The following is a 14,152-nucleotide window of genomic DNA, read 5'->3' on the forward strand; positions in this document are numbered from 1 at the left end:
TATTTTTATAGTTATTTTAAGTTCAAATGTGGACGAAATTATATATTAAAAAACCTAGAGTAACTATTTTTGTTATTTTTTTGTGATAGTATAATATTATTCGTGGGTACTTGAAACTTCTAAAGTATTCTAACGCGTTATAAGTACCTAATGGATATTGTGATATGATTAATTTGGAATTTATTATAGATACATATTATTGGTCAATTTTTTTTTTAATACCATAGATAAGTATATAATATTATATCCTATGACTTATACCTAGACTGACATAGGTACCGTCTCCGCTCAGAATCGTTTTTCTTATACACTATACAGTGATATTATATCATTGAATTCAAATTTAATACTATCCATTATACAGTGACCCACTTGTAACCTACTGTACAGCAGAGCGACATCGACTTACCCACCTTTTTATCACTGATAACTAACTCGAAGATTATTATTATCTACCTATGATTATTTCGTGCCCAATATTTGGACGGGGTAGACATTTATTAAAGTTGCGTAGACATCTTTTTCAACTAAAAAAAAAAATTTCTAAGTCAAACATTTTTTTCCCAAATAATTATTTATTTGTCTTTATATAATAAAGACAGTTTTAACTTTTAAGACCAGAGTGGACTTACTCGCCACGAGCATTTACGATATACACTGTTAAAATGTTCACTCATTCATTAAAGCTCGACTGCGTATTCGTGTATATCGATCAACAACTTCAACTGCAGTACCGTATCTGATTGGTCGGTGTGCGTATGACAGGTCGATTCGCGAACTGGAATATTCGCCACCGCCCTTTTATACCATCCGACTTGCGTACATACCGCGACCACTATATACCACACTATACCTATATATATATACGGGGAGTTTATTTTATGGTATGTGTCAAACGCACAGCTTGTGTAATAGGTGTACCTCCGTTTACTCTCCGTACCCTCTCTCTTATTCACTCTGTGTGTGTGTGGGTTTATTTCGTAGTGCTTGGTAAATATTTTATTATTTTTCTTCAATACTATTTACTATAATATAACATGAGTAATTCGTTCAGCGCATTAATATAAATTCACTTCGATTTACAATTAATATCCATTGGGCATTGACCATATGTAAGAAGATTTCGAATAGACATCGATTTAGGTCGATAAAATGTTTAATATTCAACAACAGTCGTTGAAAAACAAAACAAATTAATAAGAAATATGTTTAAATAGAACTTTGTCTTACGTATTATATCGTATTGTAAATAAAAATATGTCTTCACCAACTAAAACTTAACTTTTATTTAAAATGTCTCTTAAATTGACATGGCTTTAAATTTAAACAATGATTACAAAAGCAAACAATAAATTATAGATTTTATATAATTTACATCTTATATTATATACAATATGGTATATGGTACTTTACGCGTTTATTGAGACCAGTATTCATGTGCGCACTGATTCGGGTCTGCATCATGGTCATTGTTAGTTATATGTATCTATATTACATATTTTGTGTTCTCAGTGCCACAGGAATATCGATTTAGACAGTTGGGGTTCGATAACATAGGTTTTCTTAAAGCTTAAGTCAGAAAATCAATTTTCAACTTTTAATTTATACTTAGCCATAGTATGGTTAATGCTTAAAAATCTCCAGGAAACAATTTTTTTGGAAAATGTTGTTTAATATAATATGCATATAGCTGTTGCACCTGAAGTTTTGTCGATTTAGAGGAGGGTAGTTCGATACGAACATAATTTTCCAACATGAAGCGATACGCAAAGTCCATCGATCAGCTAGGTAAGTCAATGCCTATTTTACGTGGTAATATACCTATAAAATTGTCTATCCCAGGTAGGGTGTATCGGTGACAAAATAGTAGGTACTAAACGGGGTAAAACGAGAGGATTTTGATGTCAATAATACATATTAGACTAGACCGACTACCGAGTACCTATAGATACAATTCAACTTAATTATATTGAAATAAAATGTTAATATAATATATTTTACTTTGCCTACCGATGACAGATGGTACCTGGCAATTTATACAGAGAGTACGCGATGAAACTTGGAGACTACTTTACAGCAGGCCAAAAGATTATTACAATACAATTAATTGTAAAGTACTAATGTAATCAAAAATAGGTATACCTACATGATGGAACTCAGTGATGATACAGAACGGGTGTAAGTTGACACATGCTGATATGCGTTTGGTATAGATATGTAGGTAATATATTATATATATTATAATAATCAAATGTAAATAGGTACTGTATTCGTTTCACATCATTACACTTAGAGTTAAACTCAAGTTAGGTACATATTGAAGCACCAGCAGCGTCAATTTGGTGAAAAGACAAAAAGTTCTGGTGAAGAAATAAATGCGAGCGGTTTGAATTTTTTGAATTTTTTTTGTGGCAATTTAAACGATTGTAGTCAAAGAATTTTCAGTTGTATTGTACTTATCCCTAAAATTAAAAAAAATATACGCCTATACATGCCAGTTATGCACCCATTGAACAATGTATTAAGCTATTAATCTTACGGTTTATAAAATATTTAAATTAAATGAGGATTCGTTAATCACAATATTAATGTATTAGGCAGTAGTCTGTAGTCATTATGTTATTATTTAGTAATTATATACAGTTAGGGTTTTAAGATTTCATGAAATTTATTTTCTTGAAATATTTCATGAGTAATTCATGAAATATTTCATTTTGATGAAAAATAAAAATAAAATGTTTATTATATCTAAAAGTTTATAGTCGTCAACTTCTAGGTGAATATTTTTAAAAGTTGGTTTATTGTATGAAACAAAGAAAATATGTAATATTTACATATAATTTATAAGTTTTTTAACAAATGTACTAAGTATTAAATAATGAGCCCAGAGCCCCTTCGCATAACTCAGCCACACACACACACACACACACACACACACACACACATTATACGACTTTTGTACACTTTATAATTACTGAAAATACATTATTATTTCATTCATTGTTGGAATTGACTTCAAGTTTATTTCAAACCATTATCTTTTGGATCGCTGATGGTCCATAAACAACAATATTTTAAAACTCATGTAAAAAATGTTTTTATTCTCAAAATAATGCCAGGAATATTTTTCAGCACTACATCATATAGAAAATACAAATATCAAATAATAAATCAACAAAAATAATATGTTTTCCTTTAATTCTAAGTGTGTAATCAATTTATTGTTTCTAATCATCTATAACGGAACACGTTTAAAAAAAGAAAAAATATTTTTCATAATTTCAAGTGAAATATTTCAAATTTAGAATCCTATATACAGTGATTATGTAATTTTTATAGCCCGCGTATAGAATTTTTTTTAAATGTATTATGTTGTATTTTTTTGAACGTCCGGCATATGCATATCAATCACTTTATGGTATATTGAATGCCTTTTACTAATTACGTCATAAAACTTTTATTCTTTGTAGGGTTGACGGAAAACTCGCTATACTTATATAATATAGCATAATATGACATTTAATACTGATTAAACTCGAGGATACTTTGCAAATAATAATAAATATACAAAACTATTATTTACGTATCAGTAAAGACTGGAATAATATGTTTTTACACATCGTAAATGAGTCTAGGAAGTCTCATATGAGAGTAAAAATTTGGACGATTCGTTTAATAATTCAGAGTACATAATGTTATGAAAAAGTTAATTTTTTTGCATATTTGAGAATGTATATATTATGTAGATATGAATATATGGGATAGGGAATATTTAACTCATTTAGCAATTATATTGGAATAATTTGTAAATTGTGAGAAAAAATATTAATTTATTATTAATTTTAATATTACGCGGTACCAGAAAAAATGTATTGAATATTTACAATTATTTTTTGTATAATTTCGATAAAAAGAAAACTATAAATATAACTCCAATGTATTATGCCGTTTAGAATTTTTCACTAGTATGACGATTAAACAACCAATATTGTTTAACATTATTTCCATAAAATATAGGCACATTTAAAAATCTACAATTACGAGATTCAGAAAGCATTTCTTGTACGAGAATATGCGATTACGTTTTTCTTCATCGCTTGTTTTAATTTGTTAATTATTTGGAAAAACTATAGTTTTATTTTGTTCTACCATCCGACTATAAATTAAACACAGAGAACGAAAGAAATAACCTGCAGCAGTCAGGCTTTCAGATACAGACACGATTAATTCAGCGGAGGGATGGTCCGCCATTTTCCCGAGAAACGCTTTGGCTCCGCCCAAATGGGGTGAGCTCCAAGCGCAAAGGGACGAACATCGGTTTTAAATAGGTCTCCTTCGCCGATTGACGATCAGTCAGTCGTTGGAACTCGGTCGCCGCAAACCGGGCAGACCTGCAATAGGAAATAAACAACCTCACTCGAAATTATTCACTTGGAAATTATTTTGTTTTAATGTTTTCCCATAATATTGCGATTAATACGACTTACCAATCAACCGTAATACTGTTATTATTATGAACCATTCGATGGCGCCGACACCGGACATGCACAACATTTACGGTTTTCACCATCATCACCAGCAACAGCAACAGCACCAGCAACAATCACCCGATTTGCTCAGAAGTGGAGGTCACGTTGTGACCACTAAAGCCGATTCTTCATCCTCGTCGCCGTCACTCTGTTATAAGTAAGTATATAATATGAGGAAATAACATGATTACGGAATTCATTGTGAACTTATTGCATTTTATATTTATAATAGCGGTCAACTTAAAAACGTCGAATTAAATAGTTAATCGTAAAAATCATGTTTTATACAAAAAATATTAAATTTTTGTAGTGAAGAAGTTATATAGTTACGCATAATATATGTCATTCTAACCTATATAAATAATTCAAAATAATTTAATTTAATATATTTCAAGTAGAGTGATCGAAATTAGCTCAGTAAAATTATGTAAGCTTATTTATATACTAATATTAATCAGTGATCACGGTGGGAAATGCGTAAATTAAGTGCTGATAATCCATTGTTTTTTTCATGTTACGTCTTATAATATTATGATCGACTATAATATAAACAAAATATTGACACATCAACATCACGTTAAGCTATATAAATATTGTAGATAAAATAGATAGTAAAAACATTATAGGTCACAAGTGGGTATAATGGATTGTATTAAACTTGAATTCAATGATATAATATCATTGCATAAGAAAAACGATTCTGAGCGGAGACGGTTTGTCAGTATGGATTTTTTATATTGTTATTACTTATTATTTATTATAGCTTGTAAGTTGAATTAATATTATAATATTATTATTTTTTATTCGTTGCTATGATGATAAACAAATCGTTAGAAATTAAAATCCCATTTTTAGCGGTTTTCCGTAATTTTTCGGTAGTTTTTCCCGTGGCATTAAATAACTATTGGTAAAATCGAAAAATGACCTCTTTCAAGTACCACCTCAATCCAATTTTCTGAGAGATAAGGTATTATATATTGAAATCGAAGCACTCCTTCTAGTAGAAATTTCGTATACGAGATAAAAAAAAAAATAAAAAAAAAAAAAATACCATTGTAAGACCAATATAGCTTCCTCGCTTCGCTCAGAATCTAAAATGTATCTAAATGTAGGTACCATATTAGAATATATTATAATTTATTCTTAATACAAGAGATTTATTCAGTATAATGATATAATATAAAATGTATGATTAAACAGAAAAAAAATTCTATTAAGTAAAATAAAACTAATTTATCACCTATAACAAATTTTCTTTTCAATAAGCAATAGTATAATTAGTACTTAATGGTAGTTTAAGAAGTATGTTACATTATACCTGATAATAATTTTTATACTTTCGGTATAACATTATAAACATAATAATACCCCCATATAAAAAAGTGACACCCCTAATACATAATTTCCACCCGGGATGAGCGCCTTCTTATGTATATATCCTCCTGAAATAGATCTCTGCTGCCTAATACATTTTAGTTGGATGTTTAGTACAAATATCACAAAAACAAAATGGAGAAATACCTCAATAGTTATGTATTAGTTATGATTTAATAAATTTACATAGTGCATCTTCACCTTATAGTCATTATGTTAAATATCAATCAGTATATAGCTAAAGTGTACGCTAACATCTTTTATAACATATAAAGTTGAGTTTTTTCATAGTGGTATTTCCAGTGCTCGGTGGGCCTAATTCAAAATGAAAAATCGTCACATAAACATTTTGTGAAAATTTAAAGTATTTATGGGTATTACTTATTAGTTATTAGAAAACAAAGAAACCAAAATCGATTTTGTCAAAAACTGTTTTTGCATAAAAATGCTAGTTTTTCTTAATTTTTTTTTTTGGTTTTTCCCGACGCTTTTGAAAACTACTGGACATTTAAATTTTTACCGCATAAAACTAAAATATTTAAATAATTAAAATGTTTGATATAAGTATTGGATTTGGACTCAGTTTGAAGATTTGATTTAAGATTTTTCTAAATATCTTATAGGCTATCTATTTTTGCATGACTATAACCAAATTTAAATCGTACTGTCGACTATCGGTCTATAATCTATATGCATACAGCTATTGAGAACACACATCAACTATTTCAAATAATTTTTACTCGTCGAATATCTATTTAATAATAGGTTTGTTTGTATTTTTCGTTCTGTGGTGGTACATTTGTTTAAAAATGCAGCTCATTTAATATATAATATATAATTTAATAACCAAATTTAAATCGTACTGTCGACTATCGGTCTATAATCTATATGCATACAGCTATTGAGAACACACATCAACTATTTCAAATAATTTTTACTCGTCGAATATCTATTTAATAATAGGTTTGTTTGTATTTTTCGTTCTGTGGTGGTACAATTGTTTAAAAATGCAGCTCATTTAATATATCCCATCGTAATTTACCACACTGCAGTATACCAACGGGATAGTATTCGTTAACAGGATATCCAGGACACGACTCTAATAGTTATTGTTGTTTTCGATTTCAGTAAGACTTCGACTTTCACCCAAGATTTCATGTTGACCAATGACTCGTGTCAAACGCAGCAGCAACAGGACGACGACAGTTGCAGTGACGGAGAAGATTCGAGCCAACCCAGCTGCACTTACCGCTCTGTCCACCACAGTTTCGTGGGGACTTCGATAAGACAAGGTAAATTTTCATACACGCTATATTATATGGTTTGAATGAAGATAATTAGATAGACAAGATAATCGTTACAATTAGTTTAGAAAATATGGGTGATGGACAGGTTAGGTTAACATATTATATAAGTGCAAAAAGAGCTTTTGTTCCAGGGTGGTATCTTTCACATATTCACATATTAATATTAATTATATTAAACATGAAATAAATATTGTTTTAATAACTCCTTGATTTTGGGTACCAAATATACATTGCTCCAGGGTGGTTCTGATGGTTCTGAATCCAACTCTGGTGAAAGTCAAACCTATTAAAATCGCCGCAAACGTAAAAAGAAAAAAAAAATCAGACAAATCTTTAAACACACTATATATTAAGTAACCCTTAATAAACCTGACTCTGTATACATTAAATATAGGTACATACGTGTGGGCATCTAGGTATTCCTCCGCAGTTTTGCTGCACCGCTTACCATATCAACATTTATTTTTTAATTATAATATAAAAAAATCAAGATTTTAAATGTCCACACCTATCGTTTATTATGCCAGCCCCGACTGCAATAGCTAAACACACGATGTCCCTTTATGATCGTTAACGATCGACGAATTCTTTATAACAGGTTTCAATTAGTAGTAAACACATTTAACCATTGTTCACGCAATGTCATTCGTTCAGTAACTTTATATTTGTATGTACAGCTATAACGTACCTACCTCATCATCGGTGATGTTTAATATAAAACTATACATAGAAGTGAGTACTACCTAAGCATGCTCGTGTTCGTATATATAATTATCTTTTGTTGTACTAGATCTATTGTCGTCCTCATATTGTTTTGGAAAAAAATGGATATATCATATATCTTATTGTTAAGAACCCTACTTACATAATATTATACATTCCGTAATATTTTCGGCCCTTTGATCGTCAATTTGGCGCAAGAGTATTATTTTACAACCCGTATATGATTTCTTGACTCCCTCTAACTATAAATTTAGAAATTTATGCAAAAAAAAACAAGAGTCGGTAAATTGAAAGCTGATGTTGAGTTTCTATAGCTATCACTTATAGAATTTTCGAGCTAGGTCTAACTTCTATATAAGTGCGCAATACGCCTGCAAGGGAAATACGAACCGTATATATTATCAAATGGCTCTGTGGTGCATGTCTGGTGTTATTGTGCGTATAATACTATAATTATGTATTAAATTGTTAAGTTCAAATGCTAATTTTGAGCGTATCATTAGTCGTTACCTGTGATCTCCGGGTGCATGATAGTTTTAATATATTATAATGATATATATGTAAAATGATTACACATTTATATGACGCGTGTACCGTTCAACAATCCATCAATTCATAAAACTTAGAGATCTGTTACCGGTGAAAAATGAAAATGATGCGTATGATTTATTTCGCCTTCTGTCAATCCATTTTTCAGTATGGGCTCTTAGTATGGGGAGGTGTGAAAGATAATTATTTATATCCATACTACAAGTGAATCAAAATAGCGTAGGTAAAAAAATGCTTAGAAGGTTCAACGAAACAAAATTATAAGCTTCAAGGTGTTCTTCCGGCTAAACTATAATACATAAAAAAAAATGTATTACTTTTCACAATTAAAAAAATTATTAGAAACGATACCAATACAATTGATTTTTTTAGTCCAGAGAACTAAGCGTTTAAAACTTACCTGTAAGATCCTTAGGGCAAATTTTTGTAGATTATTTAAGTCCAACCTACTTTAACCTGCAATTACCAACTTTATCAAAAAAAGACATTCATTATGACTTATTGAATGACAAAAAAATCGTATATAATACGCCTTTATCAGAATTAAATATTTCTTAGTGAAATCCGCATTTAACGATGCGGATTATTCTTATATATTAAATATGTAGGTAAAGTGTTTTTATTTTTAAGTATTTAATCATGTTCTTAGATTGTTCTTTGATATTTCTGTACAATTTTAATTTAATTTTTCTTGTAATTTATGTATGATTATACTCGTTAACGCACTACTCTACCACAAGCCAAGGCTTACAGCAGTAGATATATTCATTAACTATGTATATATTTACATTATGTATTTGTAACTTGTAAAGAAATTTGTTTAATTTAATTAAAAAAAAAAAAATACTAACTGTAAAACACTAAAACTGCAGAAGTGAACAATTTAAATAAAAATGAAAAAAAAAACATCAATTGATAAATATTATGGAGAAAACTAATTGATTTAGTCAACTGCAATAGTTTTCCTTGTACAGCTGAGTATAGTTGACAATAAAAACATAGTTATTTTTCAGAGCACTGGCTGTTTGTTTTCTCTCTTTGAGTCACAGCGCCGCTCAAACATAGCAAATCTGTGTTCAGCAGAACGAACAACGTGTTAGCTTTAGTAGGTATTTTAAAGTAAATTAACCTATTATCAAACTTAAAGTTAAGAACATTATGTGTATATTTGTACGTTGGCTTCGCGATATTTAAATTTACATGAAGTTATTGTGATTATGAGTATGTATAAGATCCTAAGATATTAAAATTGAAATATATCGTAGCATAGCCAAACTTTACAAACATAGGTAAAATGTTTTTAATTTTATGTTTGAATGTTTGATTATAAGTCAATTAATTATAAAACTAAAACTATCAACACAAGGTTGGTTCTGCTGAACGTAAATTTGCTATGCTGATTTTAAATCGCTAGATATAAGTACAAGGTACATATAGCTGGTATGCAAATGTGTGGTTTGGTGAGAGAAAACAGATAGTGAGCTGAGTGCTGAGAATCCGCGATAAAGCTTACAATTAATTAGGACCACGGACCGCTATGTCCGTTTGTGGCTAAATATTAAACTTTGAATGTTATACGGACGTTAACCTTTGTATCGAGTACCTAAATATACAGGCATGAATACGTTTTTTTCGGTAACAACGGTTAGGGTATTTACCGTATTACGGTACACCGGTATTCTCAAATACCGAAAATACCAGATGTTGATATAATTAAACTATATACCGGTAATTACCAGTATATCGATAATTCCAGTGATATTGAATTGAGTTCAACAAATACTTTTGGGCTATCGGAGTTGGGACCGATTAAATTGTTCGAGTTTTTTCAATATAATAATACTTTTAAATGCATTAAATAAACTCGATCAAATACCTATGTGCTTATATTACCGGTAATAACCGAAATAATCCATCAATGATCAGCACAAAAGTTTCAAAATACAGTCCAGGGACAACTGACAATCGACATACAATTTGTGTATCAGTATTTTTGTATAAAAATGTACAATTTATTATACTTCGTTACCTATCCTTATGGAAATGAGAAATTTGTTGGATTATAAGTTATAAGTTATAATAATAATGGTTTTTGCGATCAGGCGCTGACTTGTCGTCGGCCGGTTCGATGGGTCGGCACAATATGGTGGCGGCGGCAGCGGCAGCGGCGGCGGACGGTTACTACGGTGCGGGTAGCGGTAACCACGGTAATGGGAACGCGGGACATCATCACCACCACCATCATCATGGTCACCACCATCATCACCATCATAACGGCAACGGAAACGGTCATAATCATCATCATCATCATCACAACGCCCCGGCAGGAATGGCGGTGGCGGCGATTGTGGATGCACAAGGCGCGGGCGCCGTTGGAGGTGGAGGCGGTGGAGGTGGCGGGTACAGGGTGCAGAGGCAAGCGGCCAACATACGGGAACGTAGACGAATGTTGAGGTCAGACCTGGCGCCGACTCGGGCAGCGGATAGGCCCACGCCGGTCAAAATGTAAGACCCTGACACGGCGCACGCGCGCGAAAACAAACACTCGGGCGGGTCGCATCCGATCATTTTATTGCTTAAGCGACCCGGTCAAGAAACGGGGACCTTTTAGCCAACACGCGCTTAAGCCAAACCATTAAAATTATAAATCAGTAAAATATTAAAAACCTGATAATATTCTGTTAGAATAGCCACAGTATAATATAAAATTATCTATTGGTCGTTAAATTATTGTTTGGACGTTTGGCATTGGAATTACCACCCATGTATGACCCATTGCCATGATATTGTTATACGAACAAAGATTGATTAGTTAATTTCCCATACCACAATGTCGTATTTCAAGTTCCAGCAGTGGACGGTGGTGCGTCTAAGCGGCTAAGCGTATCTACAACAGTTTCAGATCGTGGGGTAGTTTACATTATACCTAAACCTGTTTGCCCCAATTAATAATTCGGGCGCATTTTACATACAAAAAATTTAACTTGGGTGAAATTCACATTATTCACGTATGGCCGAATAATTAATATCTTATAATCTTATTGAATAATAATTAATACACATAATACGCCTTTATCGTTCCCCGAGTTTTAAACCAACAAATTTTCCCTGTCTGCATACTATCAATTATTAAATACTATATATTATACATATATACCTTTTACCTACACATAACATTATGTACATATTGTAAAAAAATTCAAAATTTCTAAAATGTTTACACCGCCCTAAACCGGGCACCTCATTCTTTAAAGGCGGGGTTCTAATAAGCAATTTATACAACAGTCAAGCCGTTAGGTATCAGTATTAACTGCAGATTTCCAATTTCTTTTAAGACTACCTATACGTCATTCTATAAAATGTCGAAATTTGGACACGTAGTACCTATAGTAGCATGCACGTTTTAAAATTAATTAAATACACTTACATTTGATCTTAAAAGTGCCTAAATACCAATATATTATTATCAATATAGTGATAGTTAGTAGGATTGTACATAATTGTGGCATTTAGTGCTGCTCATATTTTGTCTTCGGACGACTGACCCTGCACTAGATAATATTGCATGCCTACGTCGTTTCGTCACACGATCTCGCGCGCGCACATCTTGCATTTCACGCGGCGAAAAAATATGTCGAAAAGATTATTTTATGCGAAAAAAACTATATACCTACAACACTAACCTATAGGGTATTAGGGTGCACGTCGAGTGTCCGTCGTCATTTATCGTACACCGACCGCGTTCGCGGTCGCACCCGTCGCAACATATTATTATAATGAATCGTTTGGTGTTTAGCAGCATCAACTCGGCGTTCGACGAGCTCCGCGGTCATGTGCCCACGTTCCCGTACGAGAAGCGACTCAGCAAGATCGACACTCTCCGTCTGGCGATCGCTTACATTGCGCTGTTGCGCGAAGTTCTGTCGGCCGACTGCGACCCGCTCACTTATGTCCAGCGGTGTCTGAGCGGCGAGCGGACGCCCGAACGCGCCGAATGGAACACCAGTGGTCAGTATCTGAAATATTACGCGACACAGATTACCGTATTATGGTTTTTGAAACGCTCACAACTCGTTTCGATATCGGATAAACTTCCTAGAGGGAACACCGATAATGGCTTTAGGTATAATATATGCTCCCTGCCTAGTAAGGTTGGGTTAGATCGAATCTACGACCATCGTATCTACAACTATCGACTATCACCATTCCCGTTGTGGATTTACTATCCAATTGAATGGGTGATGATCGATAAACCAAAGTTATGTAAAAGCGGTATTATTGAATTATATTTATACATTTATTTAACAATTATTTTAAAAAAAAATCTCGTTAACAGTACATTAATTTATTTGCATTGTATATTATAGTTTAATATTTTTACTTTTGATTTTTTTGTCCCTGGGGACAAATTGTCACGTTTTTTTTTTGGGGGGGGGGGGCGTCTGATGAATCGTGAGGAAGGAACGGGGGGGAAGTCCTAGATTCGGTTAAATTTATCATTTTAAAGTTGGAATTACTCAAACCATAATTTGAATGTGATTCATACTTTAAAGTTCCCAATTGTGTAAAACATACTATCGTTATGTCGTATAGTAAAAAAAGATAGGTAACCCTTTTAGATTTTATTTATAACAACAAAAATAAAATATAATATAATATTATTATATCCTAATATTATAGTTGCCCTGATTAGCGATTTCATCTTTTATTGTAATAAGTAGCTAACAGCCTTTGTTACCTAATACATACATGTATGATGAATTGTATATTTTTTTGTTATTCCCACAGATCTAACAGCCAGACTTTCGTGGATCAACTGGGAGAACTTGGGCGTGAATCCCAACAGACGAGGCGTCTTGACGTCTTATTCGATTCCTGACAACATAAACAACTAAACTAATGTGCAGTGTGGTTGCGGGTTAGGTCGGTGAAACCTATATCCGTTGTATATAATAATGTAATATGTATATTATTTTCGTTTTAGGAATTTTATTCATTGTTAATATTATTTAATTATATTCATTGATGCATTATTAGTTCTAATAGGGAATTGTGCAATAATAGTACTTTCTTAAAACAAAAAAAAAGGAGACTACATGTCGCAGACGTTTTGATCCTTATTACTTACCTACGTGATTATACGTTTAATGAAAACCTAATGATATTTAAGAGAATTCTATATCGACAGTTTATAAGGAGTTCAGTATAGGCAATAATCTAAGTGTCGTAAAATAAATTGTTAACCCGAGGTACCAAAAATGATGAATGATGTTTTTGGTGGTTAGCGACAGTTGTTATGACTTATGACGTATTACTATTGCAAATACATAATAACTAATAAATAAATGTTTGAAAATGTCATGAATTTTAAAATTGTGGTTGGTATTTATTTATTTAATTTTTTTTTCAAATAAGTTTTTTTTTTTTAGTGATCTAAAACGAAACATCGGCGACAACGGCCATTAGTTGTTGATGTAGTTGTTGAATTATTTTTCTAATGTATATTCTTAATTATAATATTTAAATTAAATCGAACAAGTCAAATTTTCTTAAAAATAATAAAATTTGGTAGTTGGTGTCTGCCGCGTTCGGTCTGAGTGCAGCTAGGGTGTTGGGAATGTTAAGTTCCCTTTGATTAAATTTTCATTTAATCTATTACTCGAAACACGA

The 14,152-nt window shown here is 31.9% G+C and overlaps 1 protein-coding gene across 2 annotated transcripts; it reads left to right on the top strand.

Annotated features, from left to right (window-relative positions):
- The first annotated feature begins 3,915 nt into the window (after positions 1–3,915).
- Positions 3,916–13,843, top strand: LOC100168058 (MOB kinase activator-like 2). Of its 2 annotated transcripts, none has more exons than XM_001947379.5 (5): positions 3,916–4,686; positions 7,032–7,195; positions 10,585–10,987; positions 12,279–12,490; positions 13,271–13,843. In XM_001947379.5, the coding sequence occupies exons 1-5, from the start codon at positions 4,514–4,516 to the stop codon at positions 13,375–13,377; spliced, it is 1,059 nt and encodes a 352-aa protein (XP_001947414.2). In that variant the 5' UTR covers positions 3,916–4,513; the 3' UTR covers positions 13,378–13,843. The 2 variants fall into 2 exon arrangements, with proteins under 2 accessions (XP_001947414.2, XP_008186793.1); XM_008188571.3 differs by having other exon boundaries at positions 3,917–4,686; positions 12,282–12,490.
- The last annotated feature ends 309 nt before the right edge of the window (positions 13,844–14,152 follow it).

The sequence above is a fragment of the Acyrthosiphon pisum genome, chromosome A3, assembly GCF_005508785.2.
Source record: "Acyrthosiphon pisum isolate AL4f chromosome A3, pea_aphid_22Mar2018_4r6ur, whole genome shotgun sequence".
Lineage (NCBI taxonomy): Eukaryota > Metazoa > Arthropoda > Insecta > Hemiptera > Aphididae > Acyrthosiphon > Acyrthosiphon pisum.

Excerpts from the sequence above, each read along its gene's own strand:
- LOC100168058 (XM_001947379.5), top strand. The coding sequence starts at position 4,514 with ATGAACCATTCGATGGCGCCGACACCGGACATGCACAACATTTACGGT. Across the intron at positions 7,196-10,584 it reads GGGGACTTCGATAAGACAAG|GCGCTGACTTGTCGTCGGCC; the intron begins GTAAATTTTCAT and ends TTTTGCGATCAG. Across the intron at positions 10,988-12,278 it reads AGGCCCACGCCGGTCAAAAT|CAGCATCAACTCGGCGTTCG; the intron begins GTAAGACCCTGA and ends TTTGGTGTTTAG.